Source organism: Dreissena polymorpha, chromosome 7, assembly GCF_020536995.1.
Source record: "Dreissena polymorpha isolate Duluth1 chromosome 7, UMN_Dpol_1.0, whole genome shotgun sequence".
NCBI classification, from domain to species: Eukaryota; Metazoa; Mollusca; class Bivalvia; order Myida; family Dreissenidae; genus Dreissena; species Dreissena polymorpha.
The window spans coordinates 70,375,404-70,393,939 of NC_068361.1; the positions used below are offsets into that span (position 1 = coordinate 70,375,404).

At 32.4% G+C, this 18,536-nt stretch overlaps 2 protein-coding genes across 7 annotated transcripts in view; one reads left to right on the top strand and one right to left on the bottom strand.

The window, feature by feature from the left end:
- Positions 1 to 17,714, top strand: part of LOC127838677 (T-cell immunomodulatory protein-like) — a 75,083-nt gene extending 57,369 nt beyond the window's left edge. Inside the window, exons 16-17 of the mRNA XM_052366547.1 lie at positions 15,726 to 15,843; positions 17,559 to 17,714. Of these exons, the coding sequence (XP_052222507.1) occupies positions 15,726 to 15,843; positions 17,559 to 17,594 (154 nt within the window). The 3' untranslated portion in view covers positions 17,595 to 17,714. The remainder of the gene's footprint in view (positions 1 to 15,725; positions 15,844 to 17,558) is intronic.
- LOC127838684 (cell death protein 3-like) lies at positions 2,852 to 10,766 on the bottom strand. 6 transcript variants are annotated; one of them, XM_052366562.1, is made up of 5 exons: positions 10,642 to 10,766; positions 6,273 to 6,777; positions 6,075 to 6,110; positions 4,930 to 5,074; positions 2,852 to 4,272 (listed from the first exon to the last, which is right to left on the bottom strand). In XM_052366562.1, the coding sequence occupies exons 2-5, from the start codon at positions 6,760 to 6,762 to the stop codon at positions 4,014 to 4,016; spliced, it is 930 nt and encodes a 309-aa protein (XP_052222522.1). In that variant the 5' UTR covers positions 6,763 to 6,777; positions 10,642 to 10,766; the 3' UTR covers positions 2,852 to 4,013. The 6 variants fall into 6 exon arrangements, with proteins under 6 accessions (XP_052222522.1, XP_052222525.1, XP_052222523.1 ...); XM_052366565.1 differs by lacking the exon at positions 10,642 to 10,766 and adding an exon at positions 7,763 to 7,902 and having other exon boundaries at positions 6,702 to 6,777; XM_052366563.1 differs by lacking the exon at positions 10,642 to 10,766 and adding an exon at positions 7,763 to 7,902 and having other exon boundaries at positions 6,075 to 6,107.
- Positions 17,715 to 18,536: the final 822 nt, after the last annotated feature.

Genomic DNA, 18,536 nt, shown 5'->3' on the forward strand with positions numbered 1-18,536 from the left:
ACTTGAAAACATAGTATCAAGCAAAGCTTCATTCATGTTCTTAAACATAACGTGTTTTAAATTCTATGCTTTGTATTCAAGATTCGTTGAAGAAGTTTAAAAAACTGAATAATATCATTCAGTTACATCACAGGCAGAAGTATCATAAACAAACTGCCTCCTCTCTGGACAAACTACCCACCCGACGCCACCACATAAGCCCCCATATCCGGTCTCTTGGATGGGTGGTTTGTGATCAAATATGTTTGGACAAATTTTCTATTATACCATTGACAAGACAAAGAAATTTCCCTTTTGTATCATGCTATTTCCTTTGATTATAAATCTGCTTATTTTCCCATAATATCCATGCGCTACATGATGAAATATTTGACGAGTATTCTAATGTTAAAAAGAACAAAACAGTCTAAAGTCTGCGTCACATATTTGAATTTACGTTATTGAACAAAACGTACAATATCCAGGAAATAGAAAATGTCAAGTTAAAAATACATCGTAGTTCAACTTGCAATATTATGACCTTATTGTGCTACATTATGAACAGTATTAAATACCGATAATTACAGACATGTGGAAGCGATTGTGAGGTGGTTTCCATAGTAGCATATGGCAAATCAGTTTGGAAGATAGGTAATTGTCTTGTAACATTAGTCTTCTTGTAATTTATTAAGTGCATTACATCTTAATATCAATTTTCTGTTTAGAGAGTTTTTGTTTAGGTATGGCAAGTTAAATAACATATGTCATTGAAAGAATTAATAAAAATATAAAAATATCCAAAAGGTGAGTGTCGAGTAAGTCCGGCGGTTCTGCCGACGGTACGACCGAAGTTTTTCCGCCGACAGAGTCCAGGTGCTTTAGGCTCACATGAACTAGACGTATAATCCACCGTACCACGGCTTATCCGATTTTACACAACGATGTTTCTCTATATATAATTAACATGTTTAATTGTGTTTATGTACATGTATAGCTCTGTCGATATAAATGTGTGTGATTGCTTTACATATCTGGTTATCATTTATCTATGTCGGTTATATTGAAAGCTTGAACATTTTAATCAGCTATTGCGCAGTAAAAGACACAATTACAAAGTAGCTACAATTATTTGTTAATACGATTTGTCTGAGTTTTAGCTTACAAATACTTAGATCTGAATGCTATATCAGCGACATTCTACGAGGGGAAGTGTTATGGGCCTATCCAGTAAGGATGGCTGCAACTAATTGTAGGATTTGGTTTTACTATTGTATTACAATCATAAATATTGTATTATTAATTATTATAATTATTAATAATGGTGTTGTTTATATTTAAATACGAGTCTTACTGCATGGCATAATGTGTCCCAGTTATTTCAAATTGCGTCTACTGATTTAGACGCGTCTCCAACACAAATCATTAATCCTCGTTGCTAGTGAATGTCAGACCTAGTTTCAAGAAACCGTGTTAAACCAATCGTTCTCAAAGCAATGATCTGTGTGTGAATATCACTTTAATCACTTTAACTATAAAATTGATAAATCGATTTACAATTAAGCGACGGACAGTTGCTATGTCAGAATTTCACAATGTAGCTGATTGTCTCTCTATACGCAAACGAGTGAGTTGTATCGTATGCAGGATTATCTTTGAATAATTCTTATATTTAAGTAAAGTTATATAAATTGAAGAACATTAATATCTATCATTGTATGCACTATTGCGAAAAGATGCTTTGCTATAAAGAGGGATATATTACGTTTACTTGTAACGGATATGATTTTCAAACAGCCTAGCATACACATTTGGTGCAAAAAATACTGGATTTAATCCTTCTCGTGTGCCGAAATAAGGGTATTTGACATACGTTTAATCTTAACTGAATGATTATGTGATTAATTATGGGCTTAGCGTGGTGTATGGTATGCCTTTCAACTGGTTAAAACCCATATCTAATTTTAAATGGATTATTCCAAGACGGTGACCCCAAAACTAATCATTTCAAGTATATTTGTGTCTGATGTGTAATTGCTATGTTGTCCATTGCAAACGTTACGTTTAAATAGATAACTGCTGGGTTAAGTTTATGGTTTTCAAACTGGTTTAAACCCCAAATAATTTAATTTGATCGTTCTAGGACTGTGGTCCCAGCTTTAACCATTGTCTTATGTTTTATGTCGTGCCGTATTTATTGTCTTGTATTCCGATTACGTAAATTTTGGCTTTGTTATAAGCATTCGTTTCCAAAAACTGTTTTAAAATAAGTCCATGTAATAACCACGTATACTATGATAATATAAAACAGTTTAAATCTTCAAAATCATGAAGATTCGAGTGTTACGAACGCGGTATAAAACTATAAATGAAAAAGGAGGCCCATATATTAGGCAGTAAGCCACGAAAATAAACCAAACATAATTCATGCGTTTGTGTTGAAGTTGGTCAGCGTTTAGGTCTTTAACAATGGATGAATTAAAATGAATGAGTGGCTGAATGAATGAATAAATGGCTGAATGAATGAATGATCGAACGAATGAATGAATCAATCAGTTAACTAATTAATATGAATGTCCGTCCTTTGGACGTTAGAATGTCAGTTCATTAAGACGAAATCGCCCTCGATCGACTTGCGCCCGTCCCCAGGACAGGTACGTCTGGACCTGGTCCTAAATAATGTATAATACAGTTTCCTCAGAGATTAAATGGAGCATGTCGAATTTAAATAAGTCCATCTATTGTCAAACTTACGAAATGTTTGCAAAGGAGAGTATACAAAAGATCATTTAAGCGATAAATATATATGAATTTCATATCCACGTGGATCAACTAACTAAATATGTTAAATATTTAAACGCATGTGGGCTTCGCACAGATGTGTTCTAGTTAATAGAGGTTTTTGAAATACAGCTGCATTTTGGTTCATATGTATTATTTTAATCGATATCATTCAAGATCAATGCTTTCAGTTTACATAATATATCTAATAATTGTTAATAAATGAAACAAAGATTTCACATATCTGATATGCTCTATTAAGGAAAAACATACCATACGCCCATCATTCCACCTATAACACATGATAAAAGAAATATATAACCGCTTGAGTTCGATGTATGTTATGTCACGTTAGATATCTGAACATATACTATTGAAGTTAAAACATACAATACTTTCGATAACGAATCTTATAAATACATGAATGATGCACAAATATAAACAAGTAATGGTATGTCCACACATTTTACATATGTCACCCTCATGGACGTTATCAAGCCTTAATATAATGAAATACATCTTTGGATTTTTAGCATCAAAGCAAAATCATATAACGCCCCAAAAGAGGATATTAGATAACGACGTCATGTTGATGTAAAATGTAAAAATATTACGCCAAAATAATATGGCATTTTTATAAAAATCAGTCAGAAATGAGATACCGAGAAACTGAACATAAATGATGAGATCTAAAATAATTAATGAACCTAATGAAACTGATGTGAATATAGTAAGATAATATTATTAAATCATAAAAATGCCTCATGACTCTCGCGTTATTGTCTTCTGCAGTAGCGATCCTGACTATGTTAGTGACTTGTGTATGATGCTGATCGAATTGATGTGTATGATAATGATGTTGATTAGGATGATGATACTGTTTATGACTATGATGACGATATTGACGATTGTAATGGCTATTTTAATTACTATTATCATTATTATAGTAATAATTGAAGTAGTAGTAGTAGTTGTAGTAGTTGTTGTTGTTGTTGCTGTTGTTGTAGTAGTACGAGTATGAGCAGAAGAAGCAGTATCAGTAGAAGTAGAAGTAGTATAATGCATATTCAATTACACTGAATAACACAATTATACTAATATAATTCTAAAATAATAGTTTAACTGTTAAATTCTATTACTATGTGCATATTATAAAAATGGTTATTCAGAATTACAGTAATGTGTGAAGTCGTGTTATGTCCAGTCAGTTTTCGAATATCTTTCATGAAGAAATGTCTTGTTAAACCGCAGAAATATCATTTCTTTTTAAACTTCAGCATGAGTGGATTGGTCAGCTGGTGCTCGCTCTGAACGATGCATTTCTTGCCGCTTGACTCCGCTTCTGGCATGACATCCACATTTTGTTGAGTTCCAGACGTGTTTCTTCTTGAAACATTTCCTTTAATTTTGGTGAGGAGTTGCAGGAAGTTTATGTCTTCTCCGGGATGAGATTTCTCGAGTTCCTCTACCTCTTCTAATAGTGCCTGCTCCATCCACGATCCTTTGGCACCATCACTGCAATTTATAGCAGACTTGGTACAATTAATTACGCATATTGTCTTTCAGATGAAAAAATATTCATTTTCCTTGAAATTGGTACGTGTTGCTGTTTTAAAATAATAAAAAATAACATAGTTAATTTTACCTTTTTCAAAAACATAAATTATGTGCGTTCAATAATTTGATAAAAACAAATGCTTTAAAAAAAGCGCCTTTTCCTAATCTATACACGTGACTCCGTTAACCAATTAATCTAACATATCAACACAACTCATTTACTCACACAAATATATAGTCTCAGTAATTGTGATGCTATGCTCATTGCCGCTGATTGTAATGCTAGAATTGGAAACTTATCGGGTATTTTTATGAATGTGATATGATACCCACACACACTATTATTGGTAAGTCTATTAACCAACATGGTCATGAATTTGTTTACTCTTTGAATGAAGCTAAATTTTATTGTTTAAATGGTAGACTAAATACCGAACTTGTTAATTTCATATCAATATTTGCTATTGTATTTACTTAGACAAAATCTGTTTTGGTGACTTATAGGCACATCGGGTCGGGTGCAAAACACATTTATATAATAAACAATTCACTAACTTACTTATTTACTTATTCAAACATAGTAACAAAACATTGAAGACACTAATCATAATTAACCTGTATGACACCATGCCAGGAGTTGTTCCATAGACAATTATGAAGTTTTCTGGTATGTCAGGCAGCTGGAATGTTTCTGGTCGCACAAATGAAGGATGGTCACGTTGGTCTTTTGTAACAGCTTCATTCCCTGTATCCGCTATTCCTAAAACGTAACAAACTCTTGAATGTGATTTGAATTTGGTCATTTTGGTATTATTAAATGTTATTATTGCAGAAACAGAAGGGAACCAATAAAATTCTCTTGTGTGCTTTAATGTTGTCATTTTTTTATCTTTTCTTTACAAATTGTCACATATTTATATATAGAATCATGCTAAAAGATCGAACTTGAAAAGATTTTTTCGGTATTTTGGCTGTAATTGTTTTATTATATAAAATATCAGCACTAAGCATATACATGCAAGCCATGTAATCGGGCATTTAACTTTGGACATATAACTGCCTCTTCATGAAACTCATTATGCGGTCAGGATTTCATACTGTATGATGCTTAGTTATGCAATATTGAAAAAAGCTTGGGTTAGCTTACACTTGTATTTATTTCATTTTATTTTTGCATTAGTTCTAATTATGAGTATGAGGCTCGCCAAGCCTTGAAACCGGGTTAAACACTAAAGTTTGCATTAACCGTTCCAATACGATCATTACAGCTTTAGTTTTTATATTTACTGGTATAGTGTATGTATTGTCATAAAAAAATGGCCGCAAGGTTTTTTAACAACAACAACCCAATACATATCTTGTGAAACGGATTTAAAAGAACGCATTGAAATGACTAAAGTAATGAGTTGTAAACTTTTGTTATGATTAACCAGTAATAGTTAAGGCAGTTCTGTTTTATATTATCTTTTTTCAATGACTTCTAAACAAAAATTGATAATTTTTCCAATGTGCGGCTTTTTAAATAAATCAGGGGGATAGAAAGAATGTCTACCCTGGTGATGTCTTTGGAGTTAGATTTTCTTATATCTTACTTCAATTCATTTGTCATAAATTGTGTATTGATATTTCAAATACGGGGTCGTAAATTATTGAATCTTTAATTATATCATTACATTGTATATAAATATTTATTGCCATAATGCATGTTCAATAATTTGATTATGTTTTGTAGTTTTCAGTAACAGATAATTTAAACGTACCTGGGTCACATACCTCCACAGGGACGCCTTCGTCTTCTTAAATGCAAAACAAAATGATTGTCGATTTAACATGTTATATTTAGAAGGCTCTTATACTCATGCACGCTATTAAAATATACTGTTTAGCTTCAGCATTATGTACTGTTTTTTTTTTAAACTTTGGTTTGAATGAATACAAATTTTAATAAGTTAACTTACCCAGGATTCCTCTACACGTTTCCAGAAGAATAATAACGGTTTTATTCTTCAATGTTTCACTTGTTTTTAGAAACTCTAGCAGCGCAATGAGATGTAACTGTTCATTTTCCTTATCTCCAACAAGAGATATGTAACTTCCCTTACTGTTTACTCCTCCATGAGAACATATGGCAACCACGAGTAGGTTGTTTTCTCGCTTAATGTCATCTCCTTTCTTTGCGGATTTGATTAGGCATTTGATACAGCAAGAACCATTTAAAGTGTGTGTCGACTTTTGTCGGTTGTCATGGTCCCAATCACCTAGACATATATCACCATTAAAGTAAGCCGTGTTTAATTGGGAAAACCCAAATTTCTCAACAAAGACTTTTTGAAGAATTCGTCTTTCAGCACAAGCTCCAAGACGGTGTCCCGGAAAATGTTTGTTACCTTTGCCTTCATTGACAAGTATTATCACATCTTTAATTTCGGGCTTCGATGAAGTAGCCATAGTAGTGTTGAGTGTCTGTAAGAGAGGCAATAAAACGTTGTCAAAGTTACGCACACACACGCTGATTTTCAGCAACGATTTTAACAATCGCTACGAAAGATGGCCGAATTCCATCCTTTTATTTTCAGGGTTGTTTAGTTTTACAGTGGTAGTTAATAGTGTATATATAACTGTTAACGTTTGTATAATTTGTTTGTGTGTTTCTTTGGCAAATACTCAAATCGATTCAATAGACTGTAGCCCACAGGTTATTATTCATAGCAGTCATTTGGGATCATTTAAAAAAAAAACAACCGTACATTTATATTCAAAACTAATTTTTGTTGATTGCAACAAAATGTATAAACAGTTATAACATTTAGTATTTTAATTATGTAAGAACACTATAAAATGTCTAATTTTAGTTACATTGTTAAACATGTGTATAATTGAAAATAATTGTTTGAGGTTTAAGCGTTGTCTGCAGCAGTACAATATTTCCCCATAGGCAATTACGCTATCTAGGTTCTGAGCAGGCAAATTAAACAAAATGTAGAACATTATTTTATTTTACCCAAACAATGATTACCCCTTAAACAATTTCAATTTGGCCTTATTCAAAACCGAAAGTATAATTCTAATTTAAAAAATATGTTATAAACCTCTAGCCTATTTTATTTCGAACAAAATCACACATCAATAAACATTATTGTATAAACGAAAACTGTGTATTTAACTTTGAACTGTTATTTCAGAAAATACAAATGTCTTTAATCTGCACTATGGTTTAACACACATTCGACGCTTGATACATTTGCTATTATTAAATTAGAAATGTTTAACCAGATCACAGCATGGTGTTTATTAAAAATACAATTTATAAATAAATTAAGTTACACGCAACACTGCTTTCAAACTTAGAATGTTTAAAATACGTACCGGTTATACTGTTTTCCCATTATTACATGTGGAATAAATATAAACTTATATCTTTAACATAATTAATGTAAACAATACTAACCGGGGATCCTTATATATTTTAATTTTTATTTACTTAATATCTTAGAATGTATTTAATTTGACACTAAGTCTAAATAGTTACAGTTGTGTTTAAACAATATGTTGCAAAATGTGTTAAATATATAGTCTACTTTCGGTTTTAAAAGGCATTACGAAATGTCGGGATTTTCCAATAGTTTTCCAATAGTTGTGCAATATGCGGGATCCTTATTTACAAATACAACGCGTAGTATACATCTTATAACTCATGATTGGAAATCGTTTGTGCAAGTCATGTCCATGTTATTTGTGCGAATCTTCCGCGCAGCTCGTGATTTACTATTATGTTATGAAGAACTGTGACTATATATGTGATACTTTCTTATAAATACGTGTACGATCTTGTAGATTATATATTTTAATCAACCACCTATGATAATGGATTCTTAGTTGATGTATATATCCAATATGGAGGTTGCGTATTGAGTTAGGTCAAAACTAAGTATCGATACGTGGTGATAGGCAGCAGATAGGCAGTTTCTATGCTAAGGTTGAAATATACAGAAAATGTTTGCGTATTTGTTTATGTTTCAAATGGTATAGGGCTTTTCAATCTTGATAGCCGCATCTAAACAAGTTTACTTAGAGTTGAAGTGTTTAACCAGATTTTCAATCTACTAAAAAATCGTTTTTAGATTGGTTTATGTTTTCGTGCAGCGTCAAACAAGTGGTTTTATTTAAAAAAATCTTGATGACATATTGGATTTAGCTAGCCTGCGTATATATCTAGCTTGAGTTTGTATTTGAGGCACGTCGGGTCAAAGTCGTTCAAGTTCCCGCAGTCGAATCACCACGGTTGTGCCAACTACATCTGCCTTCATATATAAAACAAATCGAAATAATCCAATACAATCTGTAAAAAAAATTCATCAACAGCTAAAGCCGTGGGCGTGATAAAAATGTGTGCATCCATGCCACGGGTAATAAAACCTCACTATATCGGTAGCTTCCCAGAAAATAGTTTTAAATAATAAGGCGCACTAATATCATTGAAATGTATAAAAATAGATTTAATTCGAAACTCGCGCCCTGTGGGTTTTTCCGATTTCTGAGCGTGCGCGGGAGGTATAAACATTGTCATTAATACAGAAATGACCAGTAACGTCGATACCCGATGTGCTTCCCATTAAGTAGTGGATAATAAGTAATTAAACGACAGTAGTGTTTCTTTTAGGAAATGTCAAAATTCAAGTTTTTTGTTGTTATTACTATTACTATTATTATTAATAATTACACATAACAAATATAACACTGATATACATGTATGTCAGACGTTTAATACAGGATTAAAGTCTAACGTTTAATAGAGGATTAAAGTCTAAATACACCGTTTAGATGTACAGCCGCCTATACGAATGGGTCCAGTAGCTAACATCCTTAAAAGGCATGAAGACAGACTTTGTCAGCTGTATGATAATAAAGGAACCTATACAAACGGCTTGACATATGCAATATTTCTTCTGAAAAACATTATTCATGTTCTTGTGTTTTTTTTCGGCATGCATAACCCTAACCCGACAAATAAAAGTAATGTATGGTAAAGCTCGTTAGTGATGTGGCTTCTAATCTTAAGGTCTTAGTCTTTAGCGAATAATTTTCTTTACCTTTCAGATAAAATTTAAGAAAAGCATCACAAAAGAGCTATATCAATAGACATATAACTATCCAGCTGATAAGGAACGTTATACTAGATCTAGTACTACGAATGGACTGAGGATAGTAAGAGTTTTGTTGTTTGGTACTTGTCTATATGCTTTTAAATATATTTGAATAGTATAATATATATATACAGTGGAGTCAATGTCTTGGTAGTTTCGTTGACAACCTTCCATCAAAACTGTATGCCCAGACCTACGCACCGTATATGCAATGGTATAGTAATGTGACCGAAGCAGTTTACATGTACATGCAGCATTATATCGTTTTACATAGTATTCTTACAAACTAAACACGATCGAGATTAGTTCATCTAAAGAAAAATGGTTAAATCATGGTATTTTTATCATATATAACGAACGTTTGAGCACAAAACGTGGTGTTTACTATTCAGCGATAGTAGAAATTATGGATTCACTCTTTTTTATCATATGCTAGTCAGCTTTTGTTTGTAGCTACCGCGCGTGCTAAAATATCGGAAACACCCAGACTGGAGAATTCTGAATAACAACTATTGAAAAGAAGGTACTATTATTTATATCTTGTGTGGGAACCCGTAAATTACACACACATCGCACTGGGATTCCAGACACTGGTGTGTTATGTTTGTTAAGATACCACAAGGGTATGTGGTTTACAGATCTAGTATGTTAACAATAAAAGTCTTCAAAATAACGTATCAGATAATATTTTCAGTTAAAAACGCAAATTGGGCAAATAATTACTTGCATTCAACCCCTATCCAAACAATTCATTGTAACTTTTACATCATTATGTTACTTTATGTATTAATGAAAAATGAAATAATCAAAACGGAACAAATGCAACAAATATGTACAAATAATTATTAGAAACACTTTGAAGATGTGTTTCCTTGCGATATGTTCTAACGTATGCCCTTTATTATAACGACAACTTGTATTAAATATTGTCATTTTTATTTAATTTTAAAAGTATTAATCTTGGCTACTTTATTTATGTATTGTGTTTATTCATTCATTACAACAAAGATATGCATGAATTTCAGTAGATCATAAAGGTGTAATAATCTCAGTGCATATTGTTTGTTATGCGAGATGGACTGTTACCTTTCGTAAACGAATCTATATTTAAATACAATACAAATAGAACAAAATAGTTTGGCGCGAGCCCAATGATTCCGATCGTTTTCTTCAAACTACTTACCGTCTATAACACAGCATTGGGCGAATCCTTACTATGGTGGTAACACACTTGCGTCAGAACTCAGGGTATACTCCCACGTTTAAATCTTGCCTTATTACATTTCTATCGTATGAGCCGTGGTGCGGTTTACTAGTTGCTTCACACCGGACCCCAATCTGCACCTCGTAACATAACAAGTTATCTAGGTAGTTAATTTGCAAACGTCGACGTTAACAAAAAACTTCGAGCCAAATACCGTTGTTGAAAAACACTTTGAACCAAACAGTGGTGTTTTGGACCAAATTTTATAAAAAGACCCTGGTTCGCCTTTAGAACGGGGCGTCACATGAAGCTCGCAATTTCACCTTAAACTGACAAGTCTTATGCAAGTAAGATGTTATATTGGAGACTGGCACACTCGATATAAATCTACACACATATTAAAAGATACTATTGGGGGTTAAAAACCGACAAATACAGTCTGCAGTACTATATCACACTGTCAGGGATATATTGACATCAGTTTTAAGTACAGTTTATTCACAGCCTAGAAAAAACATGATATGTCTACTCAGTGGCAATGTTGAGCTTTGTTGAGAGCAAGTATTGGATAACTCGGCTCACCCGTTGCCCATTTAAATTACGACAAATAGACAAAGGCCATCTTCCATCGGAAGCATCCAAAAAACCTGTTGACATAACAGTTTAATTAGCCATATTTCGTCACATGTGCGTACGATAATTGTAGCAGTGTTTGTATTGCCGATAAATTTTGTAAATAAATACAAATATCACAATACAATTGTTTGAAATTTTCACCTTACATTCGCACTACTTAAACGAACATGCCAACATTTATCACCATGAACAAAATAGTTCGGCCATCCGCATGACTTCACGTTTAGCGAATACGATATTGATGATATATTAAATATAAATATTCACATGTTGGTGTAATACTTGTGCAAATAATAATTTTACGATATGACTACCAGCACGGAGCAAAAAGAGAGAGTGAAAGAGAGAGAGATAGAGGGAGAGAGAGAGAGAGAGAGTTTAGAGTTTAGAGTTTATTTCAACATCAATAAGGCTTTAATACCACGAGTTTGCGGTATTAAAACTAACGGATAAGCATGCTGTCAAAACACATATACATAAAGACAGAATACATTTTAGTTAAACAAAAAGCGTACTTACGATCACAAATAAGAAACAAAATCTAAAGCAGTTTGACTACAACGTTACCCCGATCGTGGTAAAATATGTATTAAACCCACATATTATAATTTTGTATAGATTATTCCACATCAATAAGTATTTTTCGACAATAAAGTTTATCCATTTTTTAAAGATAAGAAATCTCTGAACAAGTCCCTTTAAAATAAATCCCTTTAAAATAGCATGTAGATAAATTACATATAACAACAGGATGGTCCTTGCATAGAAGTGTAATATAATGCATAGGAAGAACACTAACGATATTTTCATGTTTACATTGTAAAATAAATGAAGGGTATACGACGGCAAAATACTTGTCTCGGCATAGACGTCGACATCTTGTTTGTCAAGTGAGTACCCCCTCTGTAAAACATGTACGGTAACGAATGATTTTGTATTTCTAAATTTTCTAGAGGAATAAGTCAGCTTGAGAAAAGACGGCACAAGGATTGCCAAAGTTTTGAAAAAATAAGTAGTTAGATATTGTTGTTGCCCTGCGAGCATCGATTGAACGGGTTCAGATGTGTCGCTGCGCTTCTAGCATCGATACGGGTCAACAACGATCTTAACGAATCACACTGGTGCCAGTAAACAACAGTTCACGTTTCACCATCCTTCACCAGCATTTTTAAATCGAAGCCCAAGTCGTAAATCGAAGCCCAATGGAGATGCATGCATTATTTATATAGTTTTACGTCTTCGATGTAATTAATAAACGATTATCTCAATAATGTTTACTTTGTGCCACTCAAATAAACATTATAATCATGATAAACGCAATATAAAATAGTATAATTCAGAAACAATCTACTTCAAACTTTATTTATTAAAAATCGTGATAATAAAATATGTAACTCAAGTGGAAAATTGATAAACCCATATGCTCACGCCACCGCCAAGAAAAAAGTTAAGATCTGAAGCTTCCAAATTCCAAAATATGAATAATATTTTAAACTTAAACAGCTAAAATCGCGTTTTTGAAATGTCAATAAGGAGGGAGTACATACATGTACATGTATACCTAAATTGAGTGTGGAATCCCACAAATTACACATAGCGATATGGCATAGGGGCCTACCAGGCAATGGTGTGTTGTGTTTGTTAAAATCAAAAGTGCATGTAGTTAAAAAATCTAGTATGTAAATTAAAATAATATTTGACAACAAAAGGCCGAATAACTTTTTTAGTTTAAAACGTACATAGGGCAAATGTTGATTGTCATAAAAAGACCAGTTAAAATCACACGTGAAAATTCACCTGACTTGTTACCGTTATTTATTTATTTCAACTTTTTAAGTAAAACCATTCGCTACTAAAAAGCTGTTTATAATGTTTATAAACAGTATATACATCTACAATTTACATATATGTTGCTGCAGAATCGTGATAAGTACATATTTTGGGAAACCGTTATCTTTTCAATTTAACAAAAACCTATTATGAATCCTGTCATTTTAGATTGAATTAGTAATGTATTTATCTACGAAACGTTATTAACGTACAACTCATTATATTTAGTTTCTGCTGTTCTGTTACTGAATATTACAACGCACGTAGGCTATCTGTTTTAGCTTCCTGAAGTACGTACCGTTTTGGCTTAATTTAGAAACGTTCTATTTATATAAACACATAAAAATATAACTGGGATTTCCAAACAATGCTAATAATACTAATACTAGGCTGTTTGAATCAAGCATGTGATTCAGTCTTTTCACCAGGTTAGTCATTTAATTTATTTTGATAATTATTAGCTTCTTGCTTGAAGGTAGATTAAGAACACGCTCGGCAAGCGATTTTACGGAAGAGATTTAAAGTTATTATTAGATTCGTGTAAATCACTAGGCCTATTGCGTGTGCGCATACATGACTAATTCTTGTGTATAGATTGCATTTACATTTCAATTCAACTTCATATCTATAATTGAACATTCGTGCATATGTTTATTTATTGTATTTTCAAAATCGACATACGTAGGTATACAATTATTGAAGACATTTAAGATAATTGCAACTGCTTACATTAAAATCAACCATTTAAGAGTACACTGTTGATTGCATATGTGTAATAACAAGTTACTTTTAACATGTTTGATCGCATAACTGACGACTAACATGTATTTGTCTGCAGCTATTTCTTGAATTTAATAAATGTATACAAATTGCTGGAAACTCATGGATCGCTTAATATGAAGTAAATATACAGTAAAAAAGAAGTCAGAATAGTCGAGTGGCTTAGTCAACAGCCTTTTGAGCAGAACGACCTGTGTGGGTTATATGTTACACTTCTCTTAAAAGTTAACACGTTTTATACATATGTCTATATTAACTAATAAAGCAATTGGATTGAAAAAAAGTTCGTGGCCATAACTTAAACTCAACTCGGTATTGCAGTTTGATTTCCAATGTTAAATGTTTCTATGTGGATTGCATTTTGTAAGCGTTTCTCTTTACGGCACATTTATTTGTATTATTTACAGGAAGTATCTGTTATAATTGTAATACACATAAGACAGGTTAATGATATTCGAATATTTATTCTCATTTATAGCAATATACCAAATGTAAAAATTATAACGCAACTAAGACATGTACATTAAGTTCGAACAACACTATGTATCAAAATATACTAACAGACTTGACTACATGAGCACACAATACACAAATTAGTAAATGATAGTGTATGATCATAACAAACATTGTATGTGAGAACATTAAATTATAAGATATGTTAGTACATACATGTGCTTAAATGTACACTTGTTATATTTGCTAAAACATGCACTTTTTATATACCATGCTCGGCTCATTTAATTTATTCTTTAACTCGCCTAAAATCATGTGTAATCATGATTACAATTGATCACGATTAGTCCAAAAGCTGTGTAGGAACAGATGTATTTACTCATTATAAACATTTCTTTGAAATTTTACCTCGTCAGTTTAACAAAAGAGTGACCTCAGCGCGACCTGTCCAAAGCAACGCATAGCATATAAAAGAAAGCATTAAACTGTATAAACAGAATTTGTTTATTTAAAATAATATAATCTACATACTGGTTTAAACGTTAACAATACAGCATTTACACTGTTATATAATGTAAACCAATGCCGTTCAAACACTTCTCTCGGCTTTTGGTTAAAGAACTGTAATACGACATTCTGATTTTCGGTTCGTTCTTCGCATATTGTCTATTGTTATGGCATTCTGCGTTAAAAATAAACGTTTCAGTATAAAGAAGTGAAACTCCAGAAGCTAATTCCCGAAAAATTAAGTATATATTAAGTATATGCTACTGCCAATATTGAATTGGTAATTGAGAAAGGTTAAAAACATAGGTTAAACCGCTAAGTCGAAAGACCTTTGCGAGGACAATACAAATATATGACAGTATGTTTGTTTCCACAATGAAAAAACGCGAAACCTCTATTACATCTATTGAAAAATACATGATAAGTAATATCTTTGTGCACAAATGAACAGTGTTTCTCTAGAGGAAAGCTTGTTATGTATAAGTTCGTAATAGCCACGCCATCTACAATTTTCACTAATATTCTTGATGAATTTTCGTTTTAAATTGTATTGACCGAAATTACGACACTGTTTATACATTACATTATTTCTATCTTGATGTCAAACGATATGAACTTGCTTGATCCTTCGGCTGATTTCAATGAAACTGGATTTCGTCACTATATCTAAGGTTTCATTAAGAAACAAACACGCTTTCCGTAAACAAAACTGAGAACAGGAAATAAATCTTCAAATATAAACTTGAAAATGTGGGGAAACTAGCAGCATGTTAATGAAATTCTGTTGGAGTTAGAGCCTTTACAAGGCCCCTGCTTCAGAATGAATTTTAGCCTACTTGTTTTGTAAACTGTTTCAGATGGAGCAGTAAGCTGTTTGTAATGCCAAGTCGTCTCATGTTGCTCACTGGGGCAGCACTGTTGGGTACGTGTGGCTTCATAGCTGGCATTATTGCTATACTCCACTGGATGGATCGGGTAAGTTCAGCCTGATGGGATTTTATAGCTCGCCAATATGAACCTGGCCTTGACCGTTATGCATTGACATATTATAATACCGTTACGATTAGTAGGATATTACTTCCCACACTAAATAAACATATGTATAATGTTATGGTCTCATTAACTTTGCGCATTTTTAATACATAATCGAATGTAAAACATGTATGACACATTGCAAGCATATAAGTTATGCAAAAAGAGTTCAATCAGGGTTTGGTTAATGTTGCTGAGCTATCTGTCATGGCTTTGTTGGACCATATATTTCATTAGCAGTATATTTGGTGTTGGTATCAAATAGGATCTAATTAGCCATGTCTGCGAAAAATATGTATCAATCTTTTAATAAATGAACAATGTAGTGTATTTTCATTATTCTAATATGAGAACAATGAATCATTATTAAATGCATGCTAACAAATAGATAGAAATTGTCTTAGAAGTGAACATTATCACATGCATGCAAATTTGTATCAATCATAAATGTTAAAAAGGTGTCAGTGTTTGCAGTTGTGAAATATAATTGTGTCTTTCATCACAAGTGTTTATGAAGGTTTCATAATCTTTATATGTGTGATCAAGAGTGTCACATTCTTCATATGTGTGAACAATAGTTTCAACTTATCCATATACGTGTACAATAGTTTTCACATTTTTCATGTATATAAGTGAACAGTAATGTGATATTCTTCATATGCATGGCATTTAAGGTAATAATTTTTGCACATTATATTCTGTGCTTTTTTATTTTAATACTATAACAGTCTTCTAGGATCAACACACTAACTTCTTTTTATCTCAGACATAATTATGTTTCATGGCAATATGAGAAAACATTCTTGTAAATACATTGAAATGGGTTATGTAGTATACAAAGAAATGTTTTTTTACTTCAAGGGATACGTTTATTCCTTAGATAAGCTTTAACGTTAAAGAAACAGATTCTCACATAGTAGGTTTCTGGTCACTTTTTATGCCCCCGGATCGAATGATCGGGGGTATAATTTTTTTTGGCCTGTCTGTCATTGTGTGTGTCTGTCCCAAAACTTTTACCTTGGTTAAACTTTTGCAATATTGAAGATATCAACTTGATATTTGGCATGCATGTGTTTCTAATGGAGTTGAACATTTTGAGTGTTGAAAGTTTAAGGTCAATGAAATCCTTCAAGGTCAAAGGCCAAATATATGGGTCCAAAATTAAACATTGGTCATAACTTTTGCACTATTGAAGATAGCAACTTGATGTTTGGCATGCATGTGTATCTCATCGAGCTGCACATTTTGAGTGGTGAAAGGTCAAGGTCAATGTCATTCTTCAAGGTCAAAGGTCAAATATATGGATTCAAAGCGGCGCAGTAGCGGGAATTGTGTTTCTCAAACACAGCTCTTGTTTAAAACTTGGACTTGCACTTGAAAAAACACCTTTTCAGGGGTTTGAAAAAAATGCGAATATGTTCTACATTGCCCTGATCGCTAATTTGAAATGTTTTTGTTTGTCCATTCATCACTAACTTTAACATCATAGTTTGTCATGTAATTAACAAAAGTGTCTTGTTTGGTTGTTTGTAGAATGTTATTATGATACACCATTATATGTGTATTCAAGAATGCCTTTTTTGTATGATGATAGCTTGTTTATTATTAAAAGATTATCTGTTCATGTGGTCTTGTGATTTCATATGTTATTATTTAAGGTTGAAGACAGAAAAGAGAAGCGACAAGAAGCATAAAAATTCCACTTTGATGCCATGTGATATACACAGTGATATTTAGATCTGAACTGTTAACGAATATTTGTAAATAGCTTCATTGTTTACAACTCATTATGCCAAAAATACGATTGCCTTTTTAATCGTAAGTCTGTTCAAAATTAAACTTTCTTTATGTCCATATATTTATTAATTTTGATTTTCGGTTTTCTGTTTTCTTTATATTTCTTTTCTGACATATTTACTATGTATGTTTTATAAGTTATTAAATGGAGACACTTTTCAATCTTAATCTAAATTATTATATATTAAATTAGCGTCCTGAAACTATAAATCAACAATAAAAGTACACCATAGTGAAGTTTAGGTCGCATTTAAATTGCAAAAAAAATGGAAGCATTAACATATTTTCGATTTTTTTATTTTATTGCGATCAGGTTTTATATTGATCTGATCTGATTTTATAGATCAGTTACCGATGTGAGGCTTTTAATCAGGTAGGCTCATTTTCCTTCTGCTATAATACCTATGCTTCAGATCTTGGTATCGTTTTTCATTTACCATTTAACAACAGTCTAGAGCAATTTTCAAATAACAATTAGCACAGTAACAAAACTAACCTTTGACAATAAAATGTTAATCAGAAGAAATTCAAGAATTCCACAAAAATGATACTTTCATAATTGTAATAACAACAAATAAATCTTTGACGTTCAATACTAGAGTACATGTCGTGTTTTTGACCTACCTAACTACCTACCTGCTTGCCTGCCTGCTGGCCTGAAGCCCGTCCGCAAGTCAATAAATCTCTTTGCACAAGTGTCGTTCCATGCTCTAATGCTTTCAGTAAAGCATAGTCATAAAACATGTCTTGTGAGCGTTGTGCAAGGGATTTTCTTCAGGTATGTAATTATAACAATGAACTAGAAACATTACATTTATATAATAAAGGATATTGCTGGG

Excerpts from the sequence above, each read along its gene's own strand:
- LOC127838684 (XM_052366562.1), bottom strand. The coding sequence starts at position 6,762 with ATGGCTACTTCATCGAAGCCCGAAATTAAAGATGTGATAATACTTGTC. Across the intron at positions 6,111-6,272 it reads AACGTGTAGAGGAATCCTGG|AAGACGAAGGCGTCCCTGTG; the intron begins GTAAGTTAACTT and ends TTTGCATTTAAG. Across the intron at positions 5,075-6,074 it reads TGTGGAGGTATGTGACCCAG|GAATAGCGGATACAGGGAAT; the intron begins GTACGTTTAAAT and ends GTTACGTTTTAG.